Source organism: Pseudophryne corroboree, chromosome 9 (genome assembly GCF_028390025.1).
Source record: "Pseudophryne corroboree isolate aPseCor3 chromosome 9, aPseCor3.hap2, whole genome shotgun sequence".
Lineage (NCBI taxonomy): Eukaryota > Metazoa > Chordata > Amphibia > Anura > Myobatrachidae > Pseudophryne > Pseudophryne corroboree.
This window is the reverse complement of record NC_086452.1, coordinates 181020828-181048806: the sequence shown is the minus strand read 5'-3', so window position 1 is coordinate 181048806 and position 27979 is coordinate 181020828. Positions and strand designations below refer to the sequence as shown.

Here is a 27979-nt window from a genome sequence, read left to right as displayed (position 1 = left end):
TTCCAGTAGCTATTATTTTCTGGGAACTCTTTGGGGATAATTAATATACATGCAGTAGAGGAACTATGGACTGTGAAGGAAAATCTGCAGTGTTATGGCTGCAAGTTGGTGGAGAGTCGTCCAAATACCGGCAACTGCCGAGAAACATATCGCTCCCTTAAAGTAATGTTTTGTGAGATAAATGACTACCCCCACCCCCTTCATCCTACATGTCACCACAGGAGTGATTGTGAGTTATGAGTGCTGTGATTTCCTATCTGGCATAGCACTAGACTGTAAAGTGCCTGTATAACACATAACATGTAATTTTACAATTTTGAGCTGACATTCAGCTGCTTTCGTCATAGGATCAATTGCAAAATACGTTGTTTTGGTAAATGGTACAAAAATCTTCATGTCCATTTTAAATTACGGTTATGATATTTTGATTGTTTTGTGTTCTAGGTTTCCATCTGGCCAAGTATTTTGCAATGAGGACACTGTTCTTCCTGCTGCCGAGGTCACTCACAATAATGAAGTTGCAATAAATGAAGATGACCCTGCCACGAAAAAGGTGTGTGCCAATTTCATAAAATGAAAGATCATTCTGCTACACCATCGGCCAGCTGAGTAATCCTCAGTTTATGCAGACCAGCCACCGCTGCTCCGTCGCTGAGGCCAGGAAGTCTCCGTCAGAAGACTTAGATCCTGGCCTCAGCACTCCAACAAAATGGCAGCAACAATCCTCCGTATTGTGAAATGGAGACCATTGCTGCTCCCTCCACACTCCAAAGTGGCTGAAGACTGTCAGTCTGAGAACGCAGGACCCATACTGCTTATTCGCTGCGTGGGTCCTGCACATGCGCCATGTACCGAACATCTGTATATTGCATGCCTTCTGTCAGTGCAAGCGGACCTGAATCGGGCCCATTGAGTGGGCGTGTTGCTGCATTTGACAATGCTGGTAGTTTGAAGGTTTGGCTGATGAGCAGCACCCTTTTAATCCTCCTGTACAGTTGATCTCAGTTTAAGGTTAGCCTTCATGGCATTATCATTATGGAGTCATTAAATGGGCTTTGTCAGCCGACGTGGTGCTAGAACATCTTCCTGTTATTTTGGCAGAATGTGAACTTTCATTGTCAACTTCAAAAGTGTAGTTTTATCATACAGGTAGGCTGGAAATATGAATATGAACATCAAAAGTAGGTAAATAGTGTATGTAGGTTTAAGAAAACAAACAAAAAAAATCTCTAATTTACTGTTCTCATGTACAACATGTTTACCATAGCTTTATGACCTAAAAACGTTCCCTTTATTATAAAGCAGTTTGCGTATCCTTTATTAAATTATACCTGAGTATGCTTCTCTCGGCTGATGCATCCTCACATAGTAAGTTGTGAGCACACAAACTGTGTAAATGCCGTGTCAGAATCCCCCCCCCCCCCCCCATGCATTGCATTTGTCGGTCTATGTAATGCTGCTGAAAAGGAAATCAAATAACAATACTTAACAATACTTATGTTTTGTAGCTAGTTATAGAAGGTGAATTTGTGGAAGCTATTCTACTCTTTCAATTCCTTATTTTACAATTCCTTAACACTTTTATTACCTTATATTCCCCAATCCACCAGTAAATTGTCAATATAGTGTATGTAGCGACCTTGTAAGCTCTCACGTACTTGTCCTAGCAAGTAAGCTCTCGCAAGGACTGCCATGCTTCCTCACGCTCATCCCTAGCACGGTCTTTTCTTCCAGTGCACTTTGCCTCTTGGTCCCTTTCAGTAACTCTTCTGTGTGTGCTTGCCCCTCATTGAGCACAGTCTCGCTGAGTGCTGAACTACCTTCCACTGACTGTGACCTCCACTTACCTGTCAAAGGTACAGTGACTTACCCAACCCTAACCCCCTGTCTCTGTCCCACCTAGTTTCTTAGTTTGTTGTTGCGTGTTTCAGTGATATGTCAACTTACATTTGCTATACCTATGATATGTCATGTTTCACTGAAACTTGTATGTTCTTTGAACGGAACTGCAGAAACTATATGGTGCCTTTTTAAAAATAAAAGATGAAGATAATCTAAAAAACAAATAATGGTAAGGCATTGCATATCAAATGATTCCTCCAAATAAAACATTTTTAGATGACATGCATCACAGAATTATAGTAGATTTGCTATACAGCATAGCATGATGTCTTGTTCCCAATGTAAGAAAGTTGAGTAATTGCCCATTAGCATCTTAAACTTAAGGTCTGTACACATGGTGCAATATTTCTTTCGATTTTGACTATATAGTCAAAATCGTAAAAATATAGTGCACATCGCATCATGTGTATCGTCCTTGCAATGCGCAGCCCCACGGGATCGGCATCGCAAGGAAAAATAGACTGTGCAGCAGCCCAACGTTGACTAGATCGGCGGGGTCGAGCTCCAGCCACTTTGAATAGTCAATGTCGGGCTGTACGGCGTACAGCTTTAGCACTAATACAAAAATAAGGGTCACCCTAAACTGCACCTGGGCTGTTTGATATTATAATCCGCAATGTGTCAACACACTTCAAAATATCTGAATATAGCTAAAAATAGGAACTTCACAATCATAGTGCCAATTTCAATAACCATACAGATTTGGATCAACAACATACATAACCCTTAAGAGAACTCGATCTCAAAAAATTATATATTCTTAAACTAAAATGAAATCATAGATATTCCCAAAAGCTTGATGAGTCTCATTAAGAGAGATTTCTGAGGGGAAAGAATTTTCCTCGTTGCGTTGGGTGCACAACTGCCTGCTAATTGGCACCAACTGGTCACGGCTGAAAATGATCTTCCTGCCTGAAATCTGTTAAAACGAGGCGTTGGACAGGAATCCATACTAGGGCCACTCTTGCCATTTTAAATCCATTTGATTTAACCTGTTTATCCAACTGACCATTTTTGTTCATTTTCCAGTGTTCTGGAGCAAATGATCGACTGCCACTTACTCCCATACTTCACCAGATTTTCATTCCAACCAGCCAGATTGGACAGATAATTGTGTAGTGTGTACCAAGCTTAAGTGGTTATAAATGCCAAAAATGCCAGAGTGAACCGATATTCGCCTATTTATAATGTAATCTAACGTACTTTACCTCATTTATCTACCATCCTGGGAGAAACCCTTGAATTTATGCTGAAATTCAAATACCCGGGGTTTTGGTTTTACGTCAAACTCCAAGACTAGATATTTTCTTGAGGTTAAATCGTCTACTAACGCAAGGCCAAGAAACAGCTAGTCCATTGTATACTCCTTACCTTAATTGTCTAAGCCAACTTTTATATACGGAAAATGTTCATACATTGGAGAATTGCACGTACTGTAACTCATTGATCCATGCTACCACTAGTCTACACTTCTCTAACAATCATCGCTCTTTTATATGCTGCTGTAGATGTGGTTCTCCGGTCACTACAGACAAAATGATTCTCTCTGTACATAAATGGCTATCACTGGCAAACTACTGCAGTTTAGTTTTGATTTGTTTGCTTACTAATGTGCCAGGAATCTATGCCCTCCAAAAATGTTAACTCAGTTCTCTGAAAGTACCCAAAGTTCTGACATGTTTTGGGAGAGCAGCCGTAGGATTTATCCTACCGTCACTCTGGAACATGCTACAGAAATTACAAAACCAAGGACTCTTGTTAGTATTACTGTGTTTTAAGAGCGTACACTTAAAATATACATTACAGAACTGTTGCCAATTACTTTAGCATATACATTCATTCTTACATTCGTGCATAACTTGCCTTTTGAGTTGCTAATCTATTTCCTAAATCTCTTCCACCTCTTAAGTATTCATTATATACCCATAGCTTGTATAAACACAGCATATCCTATTTTACTGGTTCCAGATCCCCTGTTCCCAACCAGTTGCCCCAACTTCTGACACGTCTCAACCAGGACACACCTGTTTTTTTTTTTTTTTTTAAATGTGACTGTGGATATCATTAGCACACAGGAGAGGCAGTCAATTTACGGCCGGTCAGGATACCGACACCGGAATCCCGACACCAGCTGAAATACTGGCGGTCAGTCTCCCGACCGCCGGCTGCTTAGCCCTCTTGGGTGGTGGTCCACGCCACCACCCGGAGGGAAACAGAACCCCGTGGTGACCGAATGTCGCCACCGGGCCCGAAGCGTGGCGAGCGCATACGCTGCGCTTGCCGCCGGGATCTCGTACTGATCCCGAACACTGTTTAAATTTTTGGGATCTTAGATTATTAATAATTTGCATTATTATTGTTTTTCATATATCGTACATGATCTTTCAACGGACTCTATATCTATTGTTATCCGTTCTGCACCTCTACTTAAACTATTGCATCTATTGTCCATCGTGTGTTTTCAGAATCAGCTTCATTGGGCAGGTGTACTCACGTACACTAGGAATTCTTTGTGGTACAATGCATCGCCAAGCAGCAACATGAAGGGGGGAATACATAGCATAAGAAGGGAGAAAAACGTAGCATACATTATAAACATTACCAATGAGTTCATACTGCACATTGCAACTGTACAATAGACTCAACATATTAGACATATTATACATGTAAGACTAAAAACAAAGGCTGCTTGGCAGAGCAGCACCGAGGCAGCCATCCGCGGCGCCAACTAGAACTCAAACAATGCACATAATACAGAAGATTTAAGTATTGCATCAAAAGATAAACCACACAGACAATAAAGACAGAAAAAATAATGCATGATTGGTGTAGGCATTTTGGGTAATAACCTCCATGGGTTGTGTATTCTACCCTCACAAGGTACCAGGTGCGGCAGCCATCTTAGGCGCACTGCGTAGGATTACCCAGGGTGGAATAGTCCACCCCTAGAAGAGAACACAAAACGGGGAGATTGCAGAGTCCTTAAGTTCAGAGTAGGGTTCCACTAAAACCATCAGGTCCATGTATTTTTCATCCCATCCACAAGCGCACCAGATAAGGCAGCCATGTTGAGCGCACTACGAAGGTTACACAGTGGGAGATGAGCCATACAAGGGCCAAATGCATGTATGGGAAAACTGACACGTGTGTAGGAGTATGCTATGCCCTGCATGGAAAGATCCAAATGAAGCACACCCTGCCCACGGAGGAACCATCCGAGGCAGCCATGTGTGGCGCACTGCGTAGGTTACTACTGGCAGGGTGTGCAACCAATGGAGGTACACATTACAGGAATAGCACACAGTGGGGATGGAAGTACGCTGTAAGAAAAAAGAGAAGAGAAAAAAAACACATTTGTAGGAAAACTGTAGTAACATTATTTTGTGAAAATGATAAATGACCTGGTCTCAAGAGAGCAGTGCGGGTGGGTGTGAGAATGTGGGGAGCACACTAATGTCCAATGGAACTGACCCAGCAAAGTCTGGTCCTGGTGCGCACGTTCCTCAGTTCCCTGCTCTGCTTGAGGGGTAGTCCCGGGGGCAGTCACGATGTTCTTGGACAGAGGAGTAGTAGGCATGGGTGTAGTATGGCTGACCGGCGGTCTCCTGACTGCCGGTCAGCTTACCGACGCCGGGATCCCGGCGGGGAGGGGCGAGTGCAGCAAGCCCCTTGCGGGCTCGCTGCGCTCGCCATGCTGCGGGCTCGGTGGCGACCTGCGGTCGCCACGGGTTCTATTCCCACTCTATGGGTGTCGTGGACACCCACGAGTGGAAATAGTCCCTGTTGGTCGGCATGCCGACCATCGGGATACTGAGCCGGCGGGATGGTGGAGGAGGCCATGTGACTGTCGGTCAGCAGACCGGCGGTCACATGAATACCACCCGTAGGCATTGGTCCTGGTGTTCTCATGGCAGAGGTGAGGAGAGACCACATGATGGTCCTGAGTTGCAGTGTTTGGGGAACTAGTTTAATTAGAGATTTTAGCGTAGTCCAAACTCCGGTTCTAACTCCATTCTTAAAACACACTCTTAACAGATGCATTCTTCACAAATGCAAGCAGGCCAAGTCCTGACTGCAGGCCTTGATAATATTGCTTTTAAATGCTCCAACTATATCAGCTGGCAAGGGGGGAGGTGTGCAATCAGAAGTTCAGCTAATTATCAGAGGGGATTTTGCATTGAAGAAGGATCACAGACATTTGCAGACAAACTTTCTTGGGGTGTGAAAAGTGTAGCCAGAGGGAGATGAGAGACTCAGATATACAAGCATGAGGATGATGTTTTTACCTGTGAAGAAAGGAGAGATGGTTTTTCAGTTTCGGTTCTAACTCCATTCTTAAAACGCATTCTTAAAACGCATTCTTAAAACGCATTCTTAAAACACATGCATTCTTCACAAATGCAAGCAGGCCAAGTCCCGACTGCAGGCCTTTTATTACTTGACTTAATCCATCTTGTAAATGAGCTTTCTCAGTGATGTCTGCTTAGGCAAAAAAAAAGTTTTCTTGTCAAGGCAAATACTTAAAATCAAAGATCACTTGCTCAGTAAATGGACTTAACATTAAGCAACACTATTTGCTCTAATATATTGTTTGCCCAGCCCCTCCTTTCTAAAAATCTCTCCCATCAATATATTTGCTTTACCATGGGATTTACTTGTTTTTTAAGCTATGTAGATCAATATTACCCACTTTACGATCATTGTGGCAGCTTCACGTAAATGTAGGCTGAGAGGTTTCATGTGTTTAGACTTTGTATGCTCCATTTTAAAATGAATCCCCCAGCCAGGGAGTACTTTGTATTCAGTATAGTGAAGGCACATATATAATACAGCATTATCAGAACAAAACCTGCGTCTTAGTTAGCCACCACTTAACCACTCACACCTCCAAATAAGCCATGGCTTGCAGCACTGCGAGCCCTGTAATTATGCTGCACAAACCTTCACTTTTAGTGGTATTTATAATCTATGAATAGAGCTGGGACAATGACAGAATTATTTTTATGTTATGTGATGTTGGTTGTGTTAGGATTGTTAAGCACAAACTGCCAAATTCTGTTATAGAATAAAATTTTGTGGAACGGTTTTAATAATGTGCTCTTCTGTAGCTTGAAAATAGACTGTAAGCTCTCATGGGCAAGGCCCTATTCCCTCGTGCTTTTTCATCCTATCCTTATACCATCATCATCTACCCACTGCCTTCCTAATCCCTTGGGTTCTGCCGCCCTGCAGCTTATTTGGGTATTATGACTATTGATGCCGCAATGTTTATAAACAATGTCCATGTCCTGGAATGTTCGAAGCTGTTAAGGTGCGTATAGGTTGGCCGATATATCAGCCGTTCTATTGAACAGCCAATATATCGTGGCCGTTTGGCCAGTGTGTACCAATGATATGTCTGTGAATGCCGTCGTTCGCAAACATATCGCATCGGCCCTTCAGCACACACAATGACCAATATATCTACAGATATATTGGTGCATCGTTCTGGTGTACGGACAGTCAGCCGACGGCACATACACGTCCTACAGAAGCCGGCGGTGATTGACTGCTCAACTGGGCTGGCACATGTAAATACCCACCCAGTTTGTGACGTTGGTCACAACGTATTGGGCAGTGTGTATGCACAACACACTGCCCGATCCGCCTATAGATATATCTGCAGATCCATTGATCTGCAGACATAAGTCACACCTTTCTTGCTTTGTTGATACGGTTTCTCTTTATGTATTTTGTATGGCGCTGCAGACCCCTAAAGTAAAGGATAGTCATAATATTGTTACTGATTTTGCAGCCTTTTCTACACTGACCATGATTTATTTCAGTGACTGTTGCTCAGTGACAGTTTTACTGTCAAAGTAATAAAAGCTATGCAGCATGTGTTTTACAGGCTAGTTAGGGCTTATAGTAAAGTAGCCACTTTCCCACAAACACATTTTCTTAGTAGTACTGCTACCAGCCATGAACTGATACAGCAGAGCGAATGCCTTGATGGATTATTATCGCTATATCCAGCAAAACACTTACTGTATATGCATGTTTGTGCTCAATATTTCTTTTGCCATAATTTCTACAACTTTTAACACTGCATCATTTTTTTTTGCACAATCTTATTATTTTTTAATCTGACAATATAGGAGGAAAAGGAGCAGCTTAAGATTCTAGATATTGTAGACTCTAAATTACCGGTCCCAACAGGAGCAGATGATCTATTAGAAGACTGCACAAAACATGTTGAGGTAACTTTTGTTTTTGTTTTCTCTTCTTTCACTGGAAGTTATTTGCACTAAAATAGTGTGAATAAGATAATGTATCTTATGGCAACGTAATTGCGCAGTGGTTACCATTGTTGCCTCACTACACTGTAAAGCACTTCGTAATATATATGGTCTAGAGGGGTACATACGATATTCTGGCAGACGGGATACCGGCTGTCGGTATACAGATAGCAGCATCCCGGCAGCGAGTCCCCTCACGGGCTCGCTACGCTCGACACTCCATCGGGTCTGGTGACTCACTGCGTTCGCCACAGGTTCTATTCTTACTCTGTTGGTGGCATGAATCCGCCAACCGAGTGGGAATACCGTCCCATTGTCAGTATTCTGGCTGTTGGTTTATCGGCGGGTGTTGGGATTCCGGCATCTGTCTCCTGAATGCATGTAAACTGACTGCATCCCGGTCTAAATTAGAGATGAGCGGGTTCGAGTTTTACTCAGATTTACTCGGTTCTCAAAACGGCATCTTATTGGCTATCCAAAACAAGAGACATCCGTGAGCCAATAAGGTGCCGTTTTGAGAACCGATTAAATCCAAGTAAAAATTAAGCCACTCATCTCTAGTCTAAATAGTTTACTGTTCATGAGTGAATCCAGTTTGCAATTCATCCTTCTGAACTTGTTAACATATGGGGCTGGATTCAGTTAGCCAAGCTAATAAGCAAAAGACCAGCATGCTGATATCCCATGACTTTTGGCATTTAAGTGTATATATCGGTAGATGGCAAGTCAGCAGTTGTTGGGTCAAAGTGGTTTCGTCTGTGTCCAGATATAACTTATGGTGAGAGAAGTAAATGCTTTAGGCACTACAGGTTTTGTTAGCTAAATATTGTGGAATTTTATGAGTTGGGCCTAATGAAGTCAATCCAGTTATCTATGGTTTACTCACAGGTGCGTGTCATGCCCATACACACTAGTAGATTTTTTTCCAGCGATTTGAGCGATAACGACGTTCAAATAGTCTTGTGTGTACACCGCAAACGATGCACGCACGTGCACTTGTTTTAACGCGGGTCTTCAGTTGTCTATGCATGCAGCTCAATCTTCACTACGTCACTGGTGACATCGCTCATATTGGCATGTGTGTACACCACAAATGATGTCCAATATGAGCGATTTGACTAATTTGAAAGATCTGGAATTTTGAAAGCCACTCCCAGGCTCTATTTTACATAGCACTTTGCGGACCAGAGCAGAAGCACAACGCGGACAGCAGCTCCAAGTTCCCACAAATGTGTTCCACTGCCCCACCAATGTTTTTCAAAGACACTGCTGCACCACTGTCCCACCAGTGCAAATGCCCCACTGAAGTTCACACTGCCCTTTATAAAGCCCTGCCCACACACCCAGAAATACCTACCCAAAATGTAAATAAATTTAAATAAGGCGCCAAAACCACAAACGACTCCCAGCAGATTGTTCGTCGTTCAGATTGTTTGTAAAAACGCTCAGTGTGTATCATTTGTCAGTGACTCCGGGGAGTTCAAGGGAAATAGTTCAACTTTCACATATTCCAAGTCTTCTAGTGTGTATGGGCCTTAAGTGCAGCTATATGCTGCACATACGGTGTTGCAGGACCCATAGGGCTGCATACAAATATCCATGAGTCTCTGGGTCGAGATTGGGCCGCGATGAGGGAGATTTGCGATGCCCTTGCTGACGTTTACATGTCGTTTCAACAACATCCTTAGCCCCTTTTACTTATATTTAGGTCATTACTAATACCAGGAGAGCTTTGTTTATGGAACGTTTTATTTTCTCTACAAAATATATTTTTATTGAAAAATGTTCATAAATGAACAAAATATTAGTCATTGATAAACCATAAAAGAGGCAGTAATACAATCAAGACTGCTATAAGAGGGAGGCACAGACGTTTCAGAATGAATTTGGAGCTTTGGTTGGTTGCCTAATATTGCTGCCAATATTGTAGCATGTTAGGCCAGTTAACTGCAAGTCCTTCAGGAAGAGAGGGGGAGGGGGAACTGCATTAGCCAAAATGACTGTCTTTTTGTTTTTGTGTCGCGGTTTCATTTTGGTTTCCTACCAAAATATACAGGAATTTCATTCTTAGGTTATTTTCCTGCAGAAGTTTTTCCCTCTTTGCTTTCATACTGACATTTTTGATTTTGTGCAGGACAAACAACCAGAGCAGGTGCTAAATGTACTGCTTGGCGACGCAGACATTAAAGACCTGGAGAAAGGACCTATGAACTTGGTTACAAATGTTGAAAACATTTCTAGTTCGTCTACCTCAGAGATCACTCCTGTCCCACAGACTGAGTAAGCCTCTCCCTTTATAACTTGTATTGTATTGTAAGGTGTCGTGTTTTTTATTTAGTGTGTTAAATGTGTAATGTTACATTGTTAAAGGATTAATATTCTGTGATGAATGAACTTCTCTCTGGAAATGGAATTCCTGTGTGTTTTGTTTAGTTTCTTGCATATTGCTGCCCTCTTAGACAATATTATTTCTTCCTGTGTTTGCTTTTATGTTGGCACTCACTCCATCTCAGCAGCCACTGAGAGCTGTGGCTCTTCTGCCCAACAGCTAGGCTAGGCTAAATGTCACTTTCTGAAGATCATAGAGCCAGCCAGCCAGTAATTTATTAAGCCCCCAAAATGTATCATGTTGCATATAACTTCTCTATTTCTAATATTGTATTAAAACTAGAAATAATAAAATGAAAGTTAGGTCTTCAAACAATGTGGGAAGTGTATATACCATCTTTCCTAACTTCCCTGACTAAAGTGGTAGAATCCTGAACTCAGCCCATAGAGTACAAGCAAATCCATCGTTATGGCTAGTAGAAGTTATGGTGTAATAGCTGAATATTGTCTGATTACGCTGTCGATTGTTGTAGTGATACAACAGGGGACATAGGTGTGTCCTCTTACATCCTTGCTGCAGTCACGCTAAACAGCACTTTAAGTCGCGTCATGCTGTGGAGGTACTCTGTAGAGTCGGGCGTCTTTTTTGCATTGCTCTTCGCGAGAATGTGTAATTGCAGATCTATCTGAATCCGAACTACCACGTTACATTGTTTTCCATGAAAACACTAGCATAGCATTTTGTATGCAAATACAGTCGCAGTCACACACAGAATATAAACATGCTGCATATCATTTTAATCAGCAGAAGCTGCTTGTGTCCTATTACATTAATTTGCGTCTAAGATGCATGTTTGCAGAAAAACGCAAAAGAAGGCGATTGGCGCTACAGAGTCATACGGCACTCACGCGTTTATGTGTAACGTGACTTGTAACGCATGGAGCAAAGATGTAAGATCTGTACTTATCCCCATTGCTCACTTTCTATGTTCATGAGTTTTGTTTCTGTCTAATGTTGTTTTTTTCTTATTAAAGTTAATTCAGAACCATTTACAGCCAGATTATACTACTATTGGCAAGCATAGATAACTGCTTTATATTCTAAACTTGTTCTCATTTACAGAGAATATCGGCTTTTACAGTGTGGCTAGGTGTGTGGATAGATAGATAGATAGATAGATATATAGATATATGTAGATATAGAAAATGTTCTTGGCAATTATTTGAAGTTAAAGCACCATTTTGTGGCCTGAGCCAGTACAAGAATTCAACTTGAATGAATTTACTCAGTGATTTATTTGAGGCGTCTATTACCAGTATTAATAAAACACTGGTTCTTACTGATTTGATTGATTTTCTCTATTCTTTCGTTCAACAAATGGATGGCTGCCATTAAACACTGGTCCTCAAGTACAGTACCTCAAATAGGTTGTTTTTCAGAATTACCCTCTCGTGGGATAATTACATCTCGTCAAAAAGATAAATTAACTTGCAAATTTATACAGAGAACCTGAATATATGGACCTGTTTGGGGGGTGCTGTGCCGTTAGTTAGATAATATTGCTCTCAAAGCAAGAATTTGCGGCTTCAGTTTACCTACAGCTGTTCTTGAGATACTCGAGTAAAGTCCCGGCAAAAATATACACAATACTTGGAGGTGGTGGCTCCTTTCTATGTTTTTGTTTTTTTACAAAGCCCTACCTAATTTGTAAATTCCATATAGTGGTATACATCCTGCAGGCAACTTCAAACCGGTTTTCAGAATATCTAACAATCTGTAAATTCTGTTTAGTGTTACGTATCCCTGTAGGCAAAATCCAGAGCTGTTTTCAATATGTAACTATATAGTTACTGCACCATTTGCACATTTTAGTGGTATGCAAGTTCTTTTCTTTATCCATTTTGTGTCGGATATCAAGCACGAGCAAGTTTGCTCCATAGTATATAGATTTCAGCTAACTTCCTTTTTGTTTGTCCAAGGATGAAATTGCATTAACCATGAAAGCCAGTAGTGTGGCAGTACTCCAAGACTTAGTACCAGAGTGTATATAGCAATACTATCATTATAATATGTTACTTTAGCATATCGCTGACAAGCACAAACTTAGAAGCTTTTTCAGAGTGTTGTCCTCACAGACACTTAGAGTCAAACCGCCCTCGGCCAACAGTGTTGACAAGGTGGGAATTGTTGTCAAATGACTGTTTTCAGTATTGACTCCAAATGCTTGGAATAACACTAAATGCAGCTTGTGTTTGAGATCAGTATTGTGAGAACACACTGTGTCCTTTTATAGAAACCAATGGATTCACTTTCTGCTGTATGCAGTGCAGTATAACATAACATAAGTGGGTAAAGTTTTTGCCTTTGAGCATATACTGAAATAGGGTTTATATTAAGTGTTGGTAGTCCCCCTTTTTATTAGGACCCTATTCTGCAAATTAATATAAAAATGCTTTGTAGGATACTCCGCGCCTGATTCAAAGCTGCATGTAGCAGCGTCTATTGTTGGTCGCTCGTCTGCGAGTTGCTGCAAATGACCTGCAGACTCCTTCCGTTGTGTGCATCTGTGCACCTGAATGTGCAAGGACTGAGACACCCACTTTTAGTGCTTGTGTGCACTCTAATACTGATGGGTGTGTCCTTATACGTCACCATCAGTCGCACCATTAAAACTTGCACCTGCTGTATGACCACGACCTGCTATGGCTGTGCGTCTATGTACGCAGCCGCTCGCATGGACACACTATAATATACACACTGGTCTGTTTTTGTGCGCACTAGCAGCCACCTCTCAGACATTGCCCATGACTTTTCTGCCACATTTCTGAAACCATCTGTCCTGATCACAACAGCACCTTTGTGCGTACACTATATAACACGTGACGTAAGGGTTCTCAGAGGTTTTCACACATACACAGTTGCAAATAATTGCTCGAATACTTGAAAAGCGGGATTGCATACGGCTCTGAATCTGACCTTTCTAGTCCCACAATGCCTAAAATCAGCCGCCAGTCACTGCTGCACATAGTCTCTGGTTACACTTTTCCTGAGAAATATCTTTAATAATTTGGTGGTTAATTAATTTTAGTGTATCTCTAAGTAGTTTAGTGTGAAGCTGGATAAATGTAAGTGATCCTGTATATTAAAATTGAATCTAGAGATCTCCTTTTAAAGAATAGGATAAAAACAGCTACATCCCTAAATACATTTACTTTCCCAAGTACCTGTTCAGTCTGTTCTTACGGGTATTTTTACTTTCTTCTTTATCTTCATTTTGGTCTGTAAGTGGGTTATGGGCCCTACACACTGGCAGATCTCACTGCATGATATGAACGAACGAGAACTCGTTCATATCGTGCAGTGTGTAGGCACCAACGATTAACGATGCGCGGCCCCGCGCTCATTAATCGTTGGTGCCCCGTCGCTTATGCATGCAGGTCAATATGGACGAGCTTGTCCATATTAGCATGCATTGCTATGGAGCTGGGTGACCGGGGGGGAGTGAAGAAACTTCACTCCCCCCCCCCCCCCCCCCCGTCACCTCTCCCCTGCCGCCATGTCGCCCGTCCGCCGTATCAGCGGTCGGGCAGCTCGGCGGCGGGTCGTCCAGTCTGTAGGGCCCTTTAGTTTTTTGCTTTCTGCACTAATAATCTGCCAGCGGTGTATGTTAACACCCTTTAGATACAAACACTACTTTTCCAAAAATTATAATTACTTTAATTTTTAAACTAGAATTATTTTTCTTCATTTTAAGGAAAGGTAGTAATTTTCAAAATGTTTACTGTCCTTTCATATGGTAAAGTTTAGCTGTTCTTATCAGAGATCTTGGAATATCCCAGCACATATCGGCTACGTAACACAAATTCATGTTTTGTTAATTGCACATTGGGGTTTCATCTAGTTTGAACTAAAAATGAACAAAAGTCTTGGATGCGAAATGAAGTTAATAGGTCCAATGTGATACTTGGCTTTTTAGTAACTAAACCTCAAGCCTGCTGCTTCATTGTTTAACATCCAGTCTGCAGTTGTGGTATATGTATCATGTGCCAAAGCTCCCATGATTCCAATAAAGTTTCACTGAGCTACAGATGCTGCCTCATACACCTTTGCCACAGTCACGCTAAACGTCTCCCCTCAGCATGTTAGATCCAGTGCGACTCAGCAGGGCCGAGCTTCTTTTTCACTCAAAGGGTGGGATTCAATTATTTTCACCCCTTTTCACACCCATTCTGTTTCTGCCCTCATGGACGTTGTATCATTATTTCATAGTGTTCCCCCTATGATGGGGCAGGGCGCCTGAGTTCGGGGGCACATTGACGCGCGCGGCGAAGCGGTCATGCAAATTAGGGGGCGTAGCCATGTCCCGTCATTTTAGTGGGCGGTGCAGCCCACAGACGCTACTATAGAGGGCGTCTGTGGCCGGCGACGTCACTTTTGGGGGCGTGCCCAGCACCTCCGTTGGTGCTGGGCTTCCCCCAGCTCTCTCCCAATGCGTGAATGGATGCCGCACGCATGCGCACGGCATCTTTACACGCTGGGAGGGCAGGAAGCGGGCGGCTGTTCTAGCAGGGCGCCGCAAAAGGGGCAGGGCTGGTTTTGCCTTCTAAAAAACAGGCAGGGCGCGGCGCCCTGCTAAAACAGCCTAGAGCAGGCATTCCCAACCGCGGTCCTCAAGGCACACCAACAGTGCAGGTTTTAGTGAAATCCAGGCTTCAGCACAGATGGTTAAATCAAAATAACTGAGGTTCTAATTAAGTCACCTGTGTTCAAGCCTGGATATCACTAAAACCAAGACTGTTAGTGTGCCTTGAGGACCGTGGTTGGGTAACACTGGCCTAGAGTGAACACTAATTTCTCCTTCATCCACTAGGGGCCACTGGAGTGTAGTTACAATGGGGATATAGTAGGTAGTAATTGGGAGCTGGCACTTTAAAAATTCTCACACTGTGGCTAGCTCCTCCCCTACTATCTCCCCACCAAGCCAGTCTTAGTTTAGTGCCCGAGGTAGCTGGTTCACTTGGGTTTAGCTGAAGAAATTTTTATTTTTTCTTTATTATTTTATTTTTTCTAACTTACACTCACAGACTGGCAGCTCTGCCACTGCCAGTCTGCACCGTGGGAGCTGCCGGCGGGGTCCCATCGCAGCTGCGTGCGGCTAGGGATGGGCCCCGGCTGAGGGAGACACTGAGCTCTCCTGAGTTGGCGGACACCGCTGCGTGCGGCGCGTGTCGCGGCCACTCCATCCAGCAGAAGATTCCGGCAGCATGGCAGACGGTAAGTCTCAAAAGTGACCGGACACCGCTGCGTGCGGCGCGTGTCGGGGTCGCTCTGTCGAGCAGAGTATAAGTCAACACCGCTGAGTGCGGCGCGTGTCGAGACATCTGGACAGCGGTGAGTACAGTCTCCCCCCCTCCAGACTGATATATGATGGATGTACACAGTTTTAGTGATTTAATTGTGCAAAGTGGTGGTTGAACCCCCCCCCCCCCCCCCCCCCTCATACTCCCCAGTCAGAGACAGGATGGCGGGTTTTCAGAGGCGCACTTATTATTTACACTGCCCGCTTATTTTTACAACTTCTGCGGGTTTCATTTGAACAGCACAGCCGGGGGGGGGGTATATACGTTGACTGCACTCTCCGCTCCCCAGCCGCAGCATACAGGCGGCCGGGAGGGATACAAGGCGCTTCCCGCTCACTGCAGTTTTCAAACTTGGCGCCGAATCGGGGAGGGGGGCGGAGCTAACTCCCGCTCCGTACGGCAGCTCTGCGCTCACTCCAGACCGCTCCCCGGACAAGCACAAGCCCTCCGCTCCCCGGACCGCGGCAGCACAAGCCCTCCGCTCCCCGGACCGCGGCAGCACAAGCCCTCCGCTCCCCGGACCGCTGCAGCACAAGCCCTCCGCTCCCCGGACCGCTGCAGCACAAGTCCTCTGCTCCCCAGACCGCGGCAAGCTCCTTCCCTCTGCCTGGCTGTTCAAGGAGCATATTTTACTTTTAAAAGGTAGGAAGCTGATTCCCGCTTTACTCAATGGGCTCCCCTCCGGCGGATCGCAGCACTCATTGTCTCTCTGCATATGCTGGCTGCCATTCCTTCCTGCAAGGGAGTCATTTCAGAGAGGTTGTAGATCAGGAACCTGCTCTATTAAAGGAGCTGGTGCTCAGCTCATTAATGATTAAATAGGGTGCAAGTATTTATCTATATCTACCCTGCTATTTATATAAACTTTTAGATGCTATTTATATACCCTGTTAGAGGGTTCACATAGACAGCATTTATCTACTCTGTTGCGTTCACTATGTGTATATGTGTGTGTACATATATATATATATATATATATATATATATATATATATATATATATATATATATACATTACCTGATATAGGGAATAAAACAATGGGACAGTGTGGCTCAGCACACTAATCCCCTAAACACCCAACTGTAGAGACCTGGGTTCAAGTACCACTTCAGACACCTTGCTACATAACATTTTCCCCCATCTTTTCTCGCAGGCTGGCCACCATTTTAGAAAGCCAGCGGAACCTCCGAGAAACATCTGGTGCACCTAAATTAGGACAGGGGGTTGCCCTCCCTTTATTATTCCTTGGTGTCACTAGTTACTAATGCTATTGGTAATTTGGGGAATGTGTGTGGGCATCAGACAGATAGCGCTGCGACTCAGTACGCTAGTAACGGGTATCTGAACACCAGGGTTTCAATCTCGATTAAAGTTTTTTTTTTTTTTTTTTTTTTTTTAAGGGACTCCTGTCCTACAGTGCAGCGTTACTGGTTCAGGTCTCCGCTGCTCCAGAAAGTTTATTTGAATCGTATCGGTCACTACACGTTATAGTGCAGACCTTACATAGGGCGGTGTCTATTTAACCCACCTTTTTCTCTTTTCGTTTGGCTCACCTGGGATAGTCAAGGAATTCCCTCTTAGGTGGGAAGTGCGAGGTGAAGCCATCTGCTTAGCCCTCCACGCACCTGCGGGAGGCATCTGTTTGAACAGTTCAGATTATGCAGGTAATGTCACTGTTAACAGAGACCTTGTAAGTCATTTCCCTTCTCCAGGTTTCAAAAAGAACCTTGCTAACCTTCCATGGTACACGGATTGGCGGTGGAAAGGCCTCTCTGGAAGGAGGCGAGAGATGTCCAGGATACTGATGATGTCTGTTTTCGGTGGAGTCTGAACCAGTGTATCAGAATATCCAGGTATATTATACAGCAGTTCGTCTGATACAGCAGGTAAAGGAACTGCCAGGGACAATGTTAAAGTTGTGGCCGATGTGTTGACAATAATTATTTTTTAAGGCGGGCACGTCAGGTCCATCAGGGTTCCACGCCAATGACGAAATGACAGCGACTGGTCCATTTTCGGATGAGCTGGGCAGGCTCCGGTAGGCGGCCGACAGACACCCGAATACACAATATCAGGTATCAAACAATGTTTGTTTTCCTATTCTTTCCCCGCAGACGGCAGGAGATGGTATCAAAACCTCTCTAGGGTATACACCACAGTGTATCGCCGGTCCATCAAGCATATACGGCAGCGCGGTTCTACCGTGTCCGGAAAGGTAGGTTGGGAAACAATTGTCCTCTAGGTTACAGGATGTTTCGCATCAGGATCAATTGATACTTTGGTACAGGTCAGAATCACGATTCTGCTTTATGTTCTTTGGAGGTCTCCACGTCTGCAGATTCGGACCCTGCATCTTCGCTTGGGCTGTCTTAACCCGACGACCTCTGGGGCTGCGACAGTGACAGGTGAACATGAAATCCTACGGGGCAGATGGTTCTGGGGAAGGAACTTTCTGCAGGATTTCTTGAACCATTGGAGGTGAGTCCACTTTGCTTTCTCCTACTACTGCCCCAGCTCCAAGACAGACCTTTACTGGTCTTTCCTTTAGATTTTTCCGTGCCCTTTCAGGCTTTCGTCTCCACACGGGCGATATCTCCGTCGCCAAGGGTTTCTCAGGGTAAAAAGCGGAAGCAGAGGTTCAACATCCTTGGTCCAGTCTGATTTTATGTCATCCTATACACCCATTACACAGACTTTCCTACCACCTAGAGGGTCCCAGGGTAGGCGCAGGTCGATGGGAGAAGGCTTAGGCGGTTACAACCGTCTCAGGAGTCCCTCGGCATGGGTCGGCCGATTTACGATGACAAGAGAGTCATACTGCAGGCTGCGCTCCATAGGCTTCTAACCGCAAAGGGTGTTGATCCCTGTTTTTTCACTTATCATTTGAATCAGGACAGTTCTCAGGCCTTTGTTTTCTTTTCATGTTCCGAAGCCAGTTGGCTCGGTCAGGCCTATTCTGGCCTTAGAATCCTTTTAGTCTGTGATTGCTAGTTTGAATAAGAAAGGGAGTTTTTACGTGTCCCTTGTCTTCAGAGATGCCTGTTTACTGATTTCCGTTGGACGGGCTTTTCTCAGATTCACATTACAGGATTCTCATTTTTACTGTCAGTCCTTTCCTCTCGGTCTCTCTTCCGCTCCCACAATCTTTAGGAAGATCACAGAATAACTCTTTTTCAAGGGCAGTGGGTGACGTTGGTTCCCTAATGGGACAATTTACTGCTACTATCCCACGCGGTACATTAGGTGGCTTCTGAATATCCGAAGGATCCAGGAGCTTCGGATTCGACACAGATCCAATTTATGCTCCGCATAGACGTTTCTCAACACGGTCCGTCAGAGGATTTTTCCTTCCTCGGCACCAGGTACTCTATTCCTTCAGTCAAGTGGAGACGCAATGAGTGGTCGCCTCCATTCCTCTCTGAGCGGGGGGACAACAATCTTCTTTCCAGGTCAAGCCACCAGATCAGACTCCCGGGTGAGGGAACATTCCCCGGAGTTTTGTCAGCTGGTCCGCTGTGGGCGGAGATTTCGGATCGACCTCAGGCAGTTCTGACTAACTCTTTAACCCTTTATTACTCTCGGACGTGAGCTCTGGCGGCAGTAGCCGAGGAGGCCCTCAGGGCTCCGGGGAGTTTTCTGGTTATTCTATCCTGCCTCCTTTTCTATTTCTACCTCATGTTCGGTAACACAGGAGGGAATTATGTGTGCTAGCCCTCTCGGTGGCGCTGGCTGGGCCACGCATGACTTGAAGATACAGATACGCCTGTTGTCAGTAGAGGAGCCTTGGCTCCTACATCGACTGGACTGTCTACTTCAACAGGCTCCTTTTTTCTCTTTGTTCAATCTTACACTGGTTTCGTTTAACCGTGTGACTGGTAACGAGACCTCAGAAGGGAGGAGTTCCCTAGTTCGGTTAGGCCTACTGGGCCCCGATTTCAGAAGTCTGTTACCTCTTCTCGCTTTTGCCACTTTTGGAAAACTTTATGGGACATAATAAGGATGAGGGGTTTTTCCCCTTCTTTCAGTTACCATTCATCCTTGGTTTCTCTGGGAGGTTTTACTCCGCTGCGCTTCAAACCACACTGACCGGAATTTTAGGTCTCTGCCTTTTTCGGTTTTTCTTCCAAATGAGATTAGCCTAGCGGCTGTAAGTTCGGCCTCTTTTTCAGTGAGTACTCTATGGCAACTCCCCTGGCTGAGCTTCGGCCTCAACGGTCGTTTCTTCCAGAGGGGATGTCCATTTTTTTCATATAAATCTGACACTAGTGTTTTTCAATACTCTCTGAATGTTGTCAGGGCTCGCCGACTCTCTCTACAGAGGTCTCAGGCTATTCGATGAAGTGTTTTTCTTCTTTGTTCTGTACGATGCTCCCGCGCTAAATAGCCGGGGTCCCAGCATACGCTGGGCCGTTGGATACATCTGACCATCAGACAGTCTTCTTGGCGGTTACTAGGGAACCTCCGTTTTCCATTTCAACGCACTTTACGCGCATTGTAAGACCTTCGTGGGCGGCTGCCCGTGGGGTCTCCATGAATGTTTGGTCAAATTCTACAAGTTTGACACTTTTGCGGCCTCTTCATTACCGTTTGGCCGAGCAGTTTTTACAGGACTCTCAGCGCTTTCCCACCCGTTTTTGGGAGCTCTGGGACGTCCCCATTGTAACTACACTCCAGTGGCCCCTAGTGGATGAAGGAGAAATCAGGATTTTGGTACTTACCGATAAATCCCTTTCTCCGATTCCACAGGGGCCACTGGACGCCCGCCCAGCGCTGTTCCTCCTGGGTTTTTGCTTAACGGTTGCAGATCACCATATGACTGCTTGTTGAGTTCAGGCTAGCCTGGTTTTTTGCCAGGTTCTGTTCCAGGTTTAGTTTGTGTTCTCCTGGTTTACAGGACGTCGTTAACCTCCTCTACCTTAAGGTTTGTTTATTACAGCTCTCCTCGGGCACAGTTTTACGTAGACTGGCTTGGTGGGGAGATAGTAGGGGAGGAGCTAGCCACAGTGTGAGAATTTTTAAAGTGCCAGCTCCCAATTACTACCTACTATATCCCCATTGTAACTACACTCCAGTGGCCCCTGTGGAATCGGAGAAAGGGATTTATCGGTAAGTACCAAAATCCTGATTTCAGCTTGCTACCCCCGGAGTAGCGAGGCACCCAACCCTTTACACAGCTAAACCTGATTGCTATGGGCATAATATGCGCGATAACGAATATAATTTTTGAAAGGAAATTGGGCGTGATATATCATTTGAATCTCACCCAAATGTCTGTATTATCCACACAAATAAAACATGGAAGCAAAACTACATACCTAGACGACACAGATCAGTTTGATGTGTAACATTTTTACATCTGGGTGTTAATAAATCTGTATATATGAAGGGATTAAAGTCGCAGCCCAGCGCCTCTGGTACAGACTGAGTGGTGTTTCGATGCATCTGCGATGCGATTTAAGATGCAAAGTTGAAAGAACAATCTGCTATGCTACATCTCTCGGAGCGGCTCATAAACACCAGATGTCTTGCGCCATATGGCGTTTGAGGAAATATCTGTAGCAATGATTTGAGAATGAAATTACCTCCTGTGTTGTTTTCGGGCTCCTCTGCTACACTAGAAGACAAAGCACTTAGGGGGTAATTCAGAGTTGATCGTAGCAGCAAATTTGTTAGCAGTTGGGCAAAACCATGTGCACTGCAGGTGTGACAGATACAACATTTGCAGAGAGTTAGATTTGGGTGGGTTACTTTGTTTCTGTGCAGGGTAAATACTGGCTGCTTAATTTTTACACTGCAATTTAGATTTCAGTTTGAACACACCCCACCCAAATCTAACTCTCTCTGCACATGTTATATCTGCCTCCCCTGCAGTGCACATGGGGGGTCATTCCGAGTTGATCACTCGCTAGCAACTTCTTGCAGTGATGCAATCAGGTTAAATCTCGGCAAAACTGCGCATGCGTATGCACCGCAATGCGCAGGCACGTTGTACGGGTACAAAGAGGATCGGTGCTGGGCTATGGATTTAATGAAGTATCCATTTGCACAGCCGATCTCAAGGTGATTGACAGAAAGAGGACGTTTGTGGATGTCAACTGACCGTTTTCTGTGAGTGTTTGGAGAAACGCAGGCATGTCCAAGCGTTTGCAGGGCGGGTGACTGACGTCCATTCCGGGGCCAAAAAGTTTGAAGTGATCGCAGCGGCTGAGTAAGTCCAGAGCTACTCAGAAACTGCAAAAAACTTTTTTGTGCCGTTGGCTGCAAAAGCGTTTGCACACTTGCAAAGCGAAAATACACTCCCTCATAGGCGGTGACTATCTGATCGCAGCACAGCAAAAAGTTGCTAGCGAGCGATCAACTCGGAATGACCCCCTTGGTTTCGCCCAGCTGCTAACAAATTTGCTGCTGGGATCAACTCTGAATTAGGCCCTTAGTGCTAGGTTCCCTAGCAGAAAAGGACTGCATTGAAATTGCAGTATGCAAACAAGTTAAACTGTTTGGAGCATTGTGTTCTACAGCATCTGAATACTGCTTGAACTGTGCTTGATTTGCAGTATAAAAATCATGTGAAGAGTGGAGTGGGAAATAACTTTTTGTAGTGAGCCACCTAAAATGAGGCTTTAGCAATTTTTGTTCTATTAACAAAACCATAAATATTTGTTTTCCATCTTATGCTTTCCTTTCCTTAATGCAACCATGAAAAAAAAAAAAAAAAAAAAAAAATATATATATATATATATATATATATATATATATATTTTTTTTTTTTTAAATATTTTATTTCTATTGGCAGTATAAAGTGTACCTGCTGCCTACACATAGGATGATGCAGCCTGCAGTGTCCATTCTTTGGTAACCAGTTGTAAAAACTGCTGTCTCATTGCTATTGGCTCTCCCCACATAATGGTATATGCACTGTGTGTAGGCAACATGCTCACTCTAACTGGGCACTTTTTCATTGGCAAACGTGCAATGCATTTTGGCTATTTTGCAGCTTAATTTAATTTTTATATACTGGGTCTCCTCATCCCTAGTGACCATGTTATCTAAAGGAAACATCTTTTCATCAGTAGTAATGCAGATACCCAGTAAATTGTGGTCAAATGTTGACATTTCCCATTAACGGCACTTTCTCTTTAATCTGTGGGTTATGGACAAATACTGTTTCTGGCTCTTGATAACATAATAAAATATTTGTTTGGTGCACCACATTCTGCTGTTATCCCTCTGTATATGTCCGCTGCCTCTGATGTCCATTTATAGTTTTTGCATGGTAAGATTTTTCTGCTACTCGCCTAGGGTAAAAAGAATATTATTTCTCTCCCTTCAGTGTGGTAGAAGCATCCAGTGCCGCTCTCCCTCTAGTCAGCTCTAGTGAAGTTGAGCAGTCAGAACCTGACTGTGACATGGGGGGGGCAGTAGAGGTTGAGCCTCAGAGGGAACCCTCCTTTATCAATCCATCAGCAAGGTGAGTATTGAAGTAGGTTGCGCTTGTTAAAGCAAAATCACTGCAAAACAGGGAAACCGGAGAAAGGTAACTCTAACTCTGCTACTAAGGCCACGCAGCATTTGAACGCTCACATGCTCTGCTTGCATCTCTCTTTTTTGCATCTGCAAATCTGCATATTGTGCATGCATGAAATCCATCTAAGTACAAGTTCAACTGAGAGGCTTTGAGGATAGCTACACCCGGTCTAAAATAGCAGGTTTTATATTTTAAACTAGCTTTAAGTTTCTTTTATCCCATTATCAAATTTTGTGCTTGCGCTGTTCTGATCAAACTTAATGATAGCTGCCCAAAAGTGTATCCGGCCATGGTTGACCATTTGCTCATCTTCAACTTAATTGGAAAGACTTTGATTTGTGCTGGACTTATAAGGGGGAGTTGAGTTGTTTTTTGCACAATCTCCCGTGTAAAATGGCGGGTATTTGTGCCATTGAGCGTGCGTTACTGGGTGTCCATAACTTAAATGCATCGGGTTTAGACCCGTTAATCAGATAAACCCGTGCAAAGTTTCGGGTGCTGCATTTGCATGCCCAAAAGCCTTACTTTTCGTGACGTTAATGAGCGCCTACGCCAGCCGTGCCTGTCGGCAGAAACATTAAAATTTCTCCCGTCTCTTTAAAAGGGAGCTGCGGGCAGCACAAAACTATTGAATTGCCACCATAATGTTTATCACTCCTGATCAAAGGGCCTAATTCAGACCTGATCGTAGCAGCAACTTTGTTAGCAGATGGGCAAAACCATGTGCACTGCAGGGGGGGCAGATATAAAATGTGCAGAGAGAGTTAGATTTAGGTGGGTTAAATTGTTTCGGTGCTGGGTAAATACTGGCTGCTTTATTTTTACACTGCAATTTAGTTTTGAACACCCCCCTGAGGTGCACATGGTTTTGCCCATCTGCTAACAAAGTTGCTGCTACGATCAGGTCTGAATTAGGTCCCAAATCTGATGCGAACGGTCGTTTATTTTTTGTATTTTAAGCGGACAACCTGGCAAATCAAGTATGCCAACTGCATTGGTCAGACCTCACGGAGTCCACGTGTTCAACACTACACACAGTATATGTGGCAAAATCTACTACAGGTCTGGCAAGTTGCCACTTAGGCCAAGTGGTTGTCTGCATATCTGTAGCCAGTATAATAAACAACGGTGCAAGTAATCCAAATTTGTTTTAGCCCATAGTAATCTTGTGTTAAGCTTTCCGTGTTCTGTTCTGGCTGTATCATGTTGTCAGCGTTGGGTTTGTCAAGTAGTTTATTTTACTTTTTTGTGCTTCATGTTTTGCTTTGTTTCATTTTTGCAAACAACAATGTTTAAATCCTAATTTAAAATAACAGCATCCAATGAATTGATTATAGGGCATGTAGAATACTTCATTTATTTTATTTTTTTGTGAGGAAGTATGTTCTCGCTTATAATCATGTTGTGTTTTGTCAGTGCTTTCTGCACATGTATGAAGTATGCATCTGTCCGAGCTTGTGTCAGAGACGTGCATGATTTACAGTTTGCAGCCAAATCTCTTTGTATATATTTCCCTTTCAACAATTCCCTTTTAGTTTTGTGAATGAACATGTTGAAAACATCTCCGTTCCACACATCAAGAAAACGGTGACCTCATCAGAAACTGATTCTGTTTCTGTGACTGACACCTCGGAAACTGAAGAAGGAAAGCCGAAACCACCCCTCAATGCTACACAAGAGTTACACCAAGCAGTAAGTGTGGCAGTAGCAGAGTTCCAAGTGTTCTATTTTTCAGTGAATCAATCTGTCTGATATTGATGCATACTTAAGGGGGGTACACACGGAGCGATAATCTAAGCAATCTGACTAGATTGCTTAGATTTTCAGCAAGATCGCTCTGTGTGTAGCCTGCATGCAGGCCAATCTAGCGGGTCGCTCACTTCACCTGCTGGGTGAATTGAGCACCCCCGTCTCCCCCCGCATGCTCAGCACAGATCGCGCTGTGCTGAGCGGCGGGAGAGATGTGTGCTGAGCGGTTCGCTCAGCACACATCTCTCCTGCTTAGGCCCGTCTATATGGGCCTTAACTCTCCCGGATTGTCCGAGAGATTCACGAACATCCAGGAGACCAGGTCACAATCCTGTGTACCATACGTTTTCTTGTGAAAAGTTGCCAGTAAGGTGACTACTGAAAGCAACACAGAGAGTTTCAAGGTACTTCAGTGCTGGCCTTGTAGGGTGTAGTGACCTGTGTGGCTGCATGCGATGGGCTATGTCATGGTGTACAGAGGTGAGAAGAGGCTAGTGAACATACACAAACCAGAAGGTAGAGGAATGAATAAGGCCTGATTGAGGCTCCTATCAAACTGGTTTCAATCATCGGGTGTGGTATAGAAGATCTACAATGTCTAGGTCGACCCCATATGGTTGACATGCATTAGGTCGAAATGTATAAGGTTGACCAGGGAAATTGTCAACACAACTTTAAGAAAATAAATAAAAAAAAATTGCTGTCATTTTCACCGTCTGAGCACAGGGAACCCCTGCACTCTGCACAGGTTAAACAGGAGTAAATAAATAAAAAAATTAAAGTTGCGTTGACCATTGCCATGTCGGCCTTTTGTACCTAGTGGCCTTTTGTACCTATCATATTTCTCTAACGTCCTAAGTGGATGCTGGGGACTCCGTAAGGACCATGGGGATTAGCGGCTCCGCAGGAGACTGGGCACAACTAAAGAAAGCTTTAGGACTACCTGGTGTGCACTGGCTCCTCCCACTAAGACCCTCCTCCAGACCTCAGTTAGATTCTTGTGCCCGGCTGAGCTGGATGCACACTAGGGGCTCTCCTGAGCTCCTAGAAAGAAAGTATATTTTAGTTTTTTATTTTACAGTGAGATCTGCTGGTAACAGACTCACTGCAGCGAGGGACTAAGAGGAGAAGAAGCGAACCTACCTAACAGGTGGTAGTTTGGGCTTCTTAGGCTACTGGACACCATTAGCTCCAGAGGGATCGACCGCAGGACCCGACCTTGGTGTTCGTTCCCGGAGCCGCGCCGCCGTCCCCCTTACAGAGCCAGAAGCATGAAGAGTCCGGAAAATCGGCGGCAGAAGACTTCGGTCTTCACCAAGGTAGCACTGCAGCTGTGCGCCATTGCTCCTCATGTACACCTCACACTCCGGTCACTGATGGGTGCAGGGCGCTGGGGGGGGCGCCCTGAGGGCAATATGACACCTTGGCTGGCAAATCTACATCATATATAGTCCTAGAGGCTATATAGATGTAAAATTACCCCTGCCAGTATTCCAGAAAAAGCTGGAGAAAGTCAGTTGGAAAAGGGGCGGGGCTTCTCCCTCAGCACACTGGCGCCATTTTCTCTTCACAGTGCAGCTGGAAGACAGCTCCCCAGGCTCTCCCCTGTAGTTTTCAGGCTCAAAGGGTTAAAAAGAGAGGGGGGGCACTAAATTTAGGCGCAATATATGTATACAAGCAGCTATTTGGGGAAAAATCACTCAGTTATAGTGTTAATCCCTGCATTATATAGCGCTCTGGTGTGTGCTGGCATACTCTCTCTCTGTCTCCCCAAAGGACTTTGTGGGGTCCTGTCCTCAGTCAGAGCATTCCCTGTGTGTGTGCGGTGTGTCGGTACGGCTGTGTCGACATGTTGGATGAGGAAGGTTACGTGGAGGCGGAGCAGAGGCCGATAAATGGGATGTCGCCCCCTGTGGGGCCGACACCAGAGTGGATGGATAGGTGGAAGGTATTAACCGACAGTGTCAACTCCTTACATAAAAGGCTGGATGACGTAACAGCTGTGGGACAGCCGGCTTCTCAGCCCGCGCCTGCCCAGGCGTCTCAAAGGCCATCAGGGGCTCAAAAAACAACAACAAAAAAAAACGCCCGTTACCTCAGATGGCAGACACAGATGTCAACACGGAGTCTGACTCCAGTGTCGACGAGGTTGAGACATATACACAATCCACTAGAAACATCCGTTACATGATCTCGGCAATGAAAAATGTGTTACGCATTTTCTGACATGAACCCAAGTACCACATAAAAAGGGTTTTATTTTTGGGGAGAAAAAGCAGCCAGTGTTTTGTTTCCCCATCAGATGAATGAATGAAGTGGGTAAAGAAGCGTGGTTTCCCCCGATAAGAAACTGGTAATTTCTAAAAAGTTACTGATGGCGTACCCTTTCCCGCCAGAGGATAGGTCACGTTGGGAGATATCCCTTAGGGTGGATAAGGCGCTCACACGTTTGTCAAAAGGTGGCACTGCCGTCTTAGGATACGGCCACCTTGAAGGAACCTGCTGATAAAAAGCAGGAGGCGATCCTGAAGTCTGTATTTACACACTCAGGTTATATACTGAAACCTGCAATTGCCTCAGCATAAATAGTGCTGCTGCAGCGTGGTCTGATACCCTGTCAGATAATATTAATACACTAAGACAGGGATAATATTTTGCTAACATTGAGCATATTTAAGACGTTTTCTTATATATAAAGGATGCACAGAGGGATATTTGCCAGCTGGCATCCAGAATTAATGCAATGTCCATTCTGCCAGGAGGGTATTAGAAACCCGGCAGTGGACAGGTGATGCTGCATTTAAAAGACACATGGAGATTCTGCCTTTATAAGGG

General features: G+C 44.4%; 1 protein-coding gene across 4 annotated transcripts in view; it reads left to right on the top strand.

The window, feature by feature from the left end:
• The window catches only part of SUCO (SUN domain containing ossification factor), a 259500-nt gene that overhangs the window by 65690 nt on the left and 165831 nt on the right, over window positions 1–27979 (top strand). For 3 of the 4 annotated variants that reach the window (XM_063939978.1, XM_063939979.1, XM_063939977.1), the window contains exons 2-6: window positions 445–553; window positions 8040–8141; window positions 10315–10460; window positions 23201–23338; window positions 24931–25087. In XM_063939978.1, the coding sequence (XP_063796048.1) occupies window positions 445–553; window positions 8040–8141; window positions 10315–10460; window positions 23201–23338; window positions 24931–25087 (652 nt within the window). The remainder of the gene's footprint in view (window positions 1–444; window positions 554–8039; window positions 8142–10314; window positions 10461–23200; window positions 23339–24930; window positions 25088–27979) is intronic. The other variant, XM_063939980.1, reaches the window with a different exon arrangement.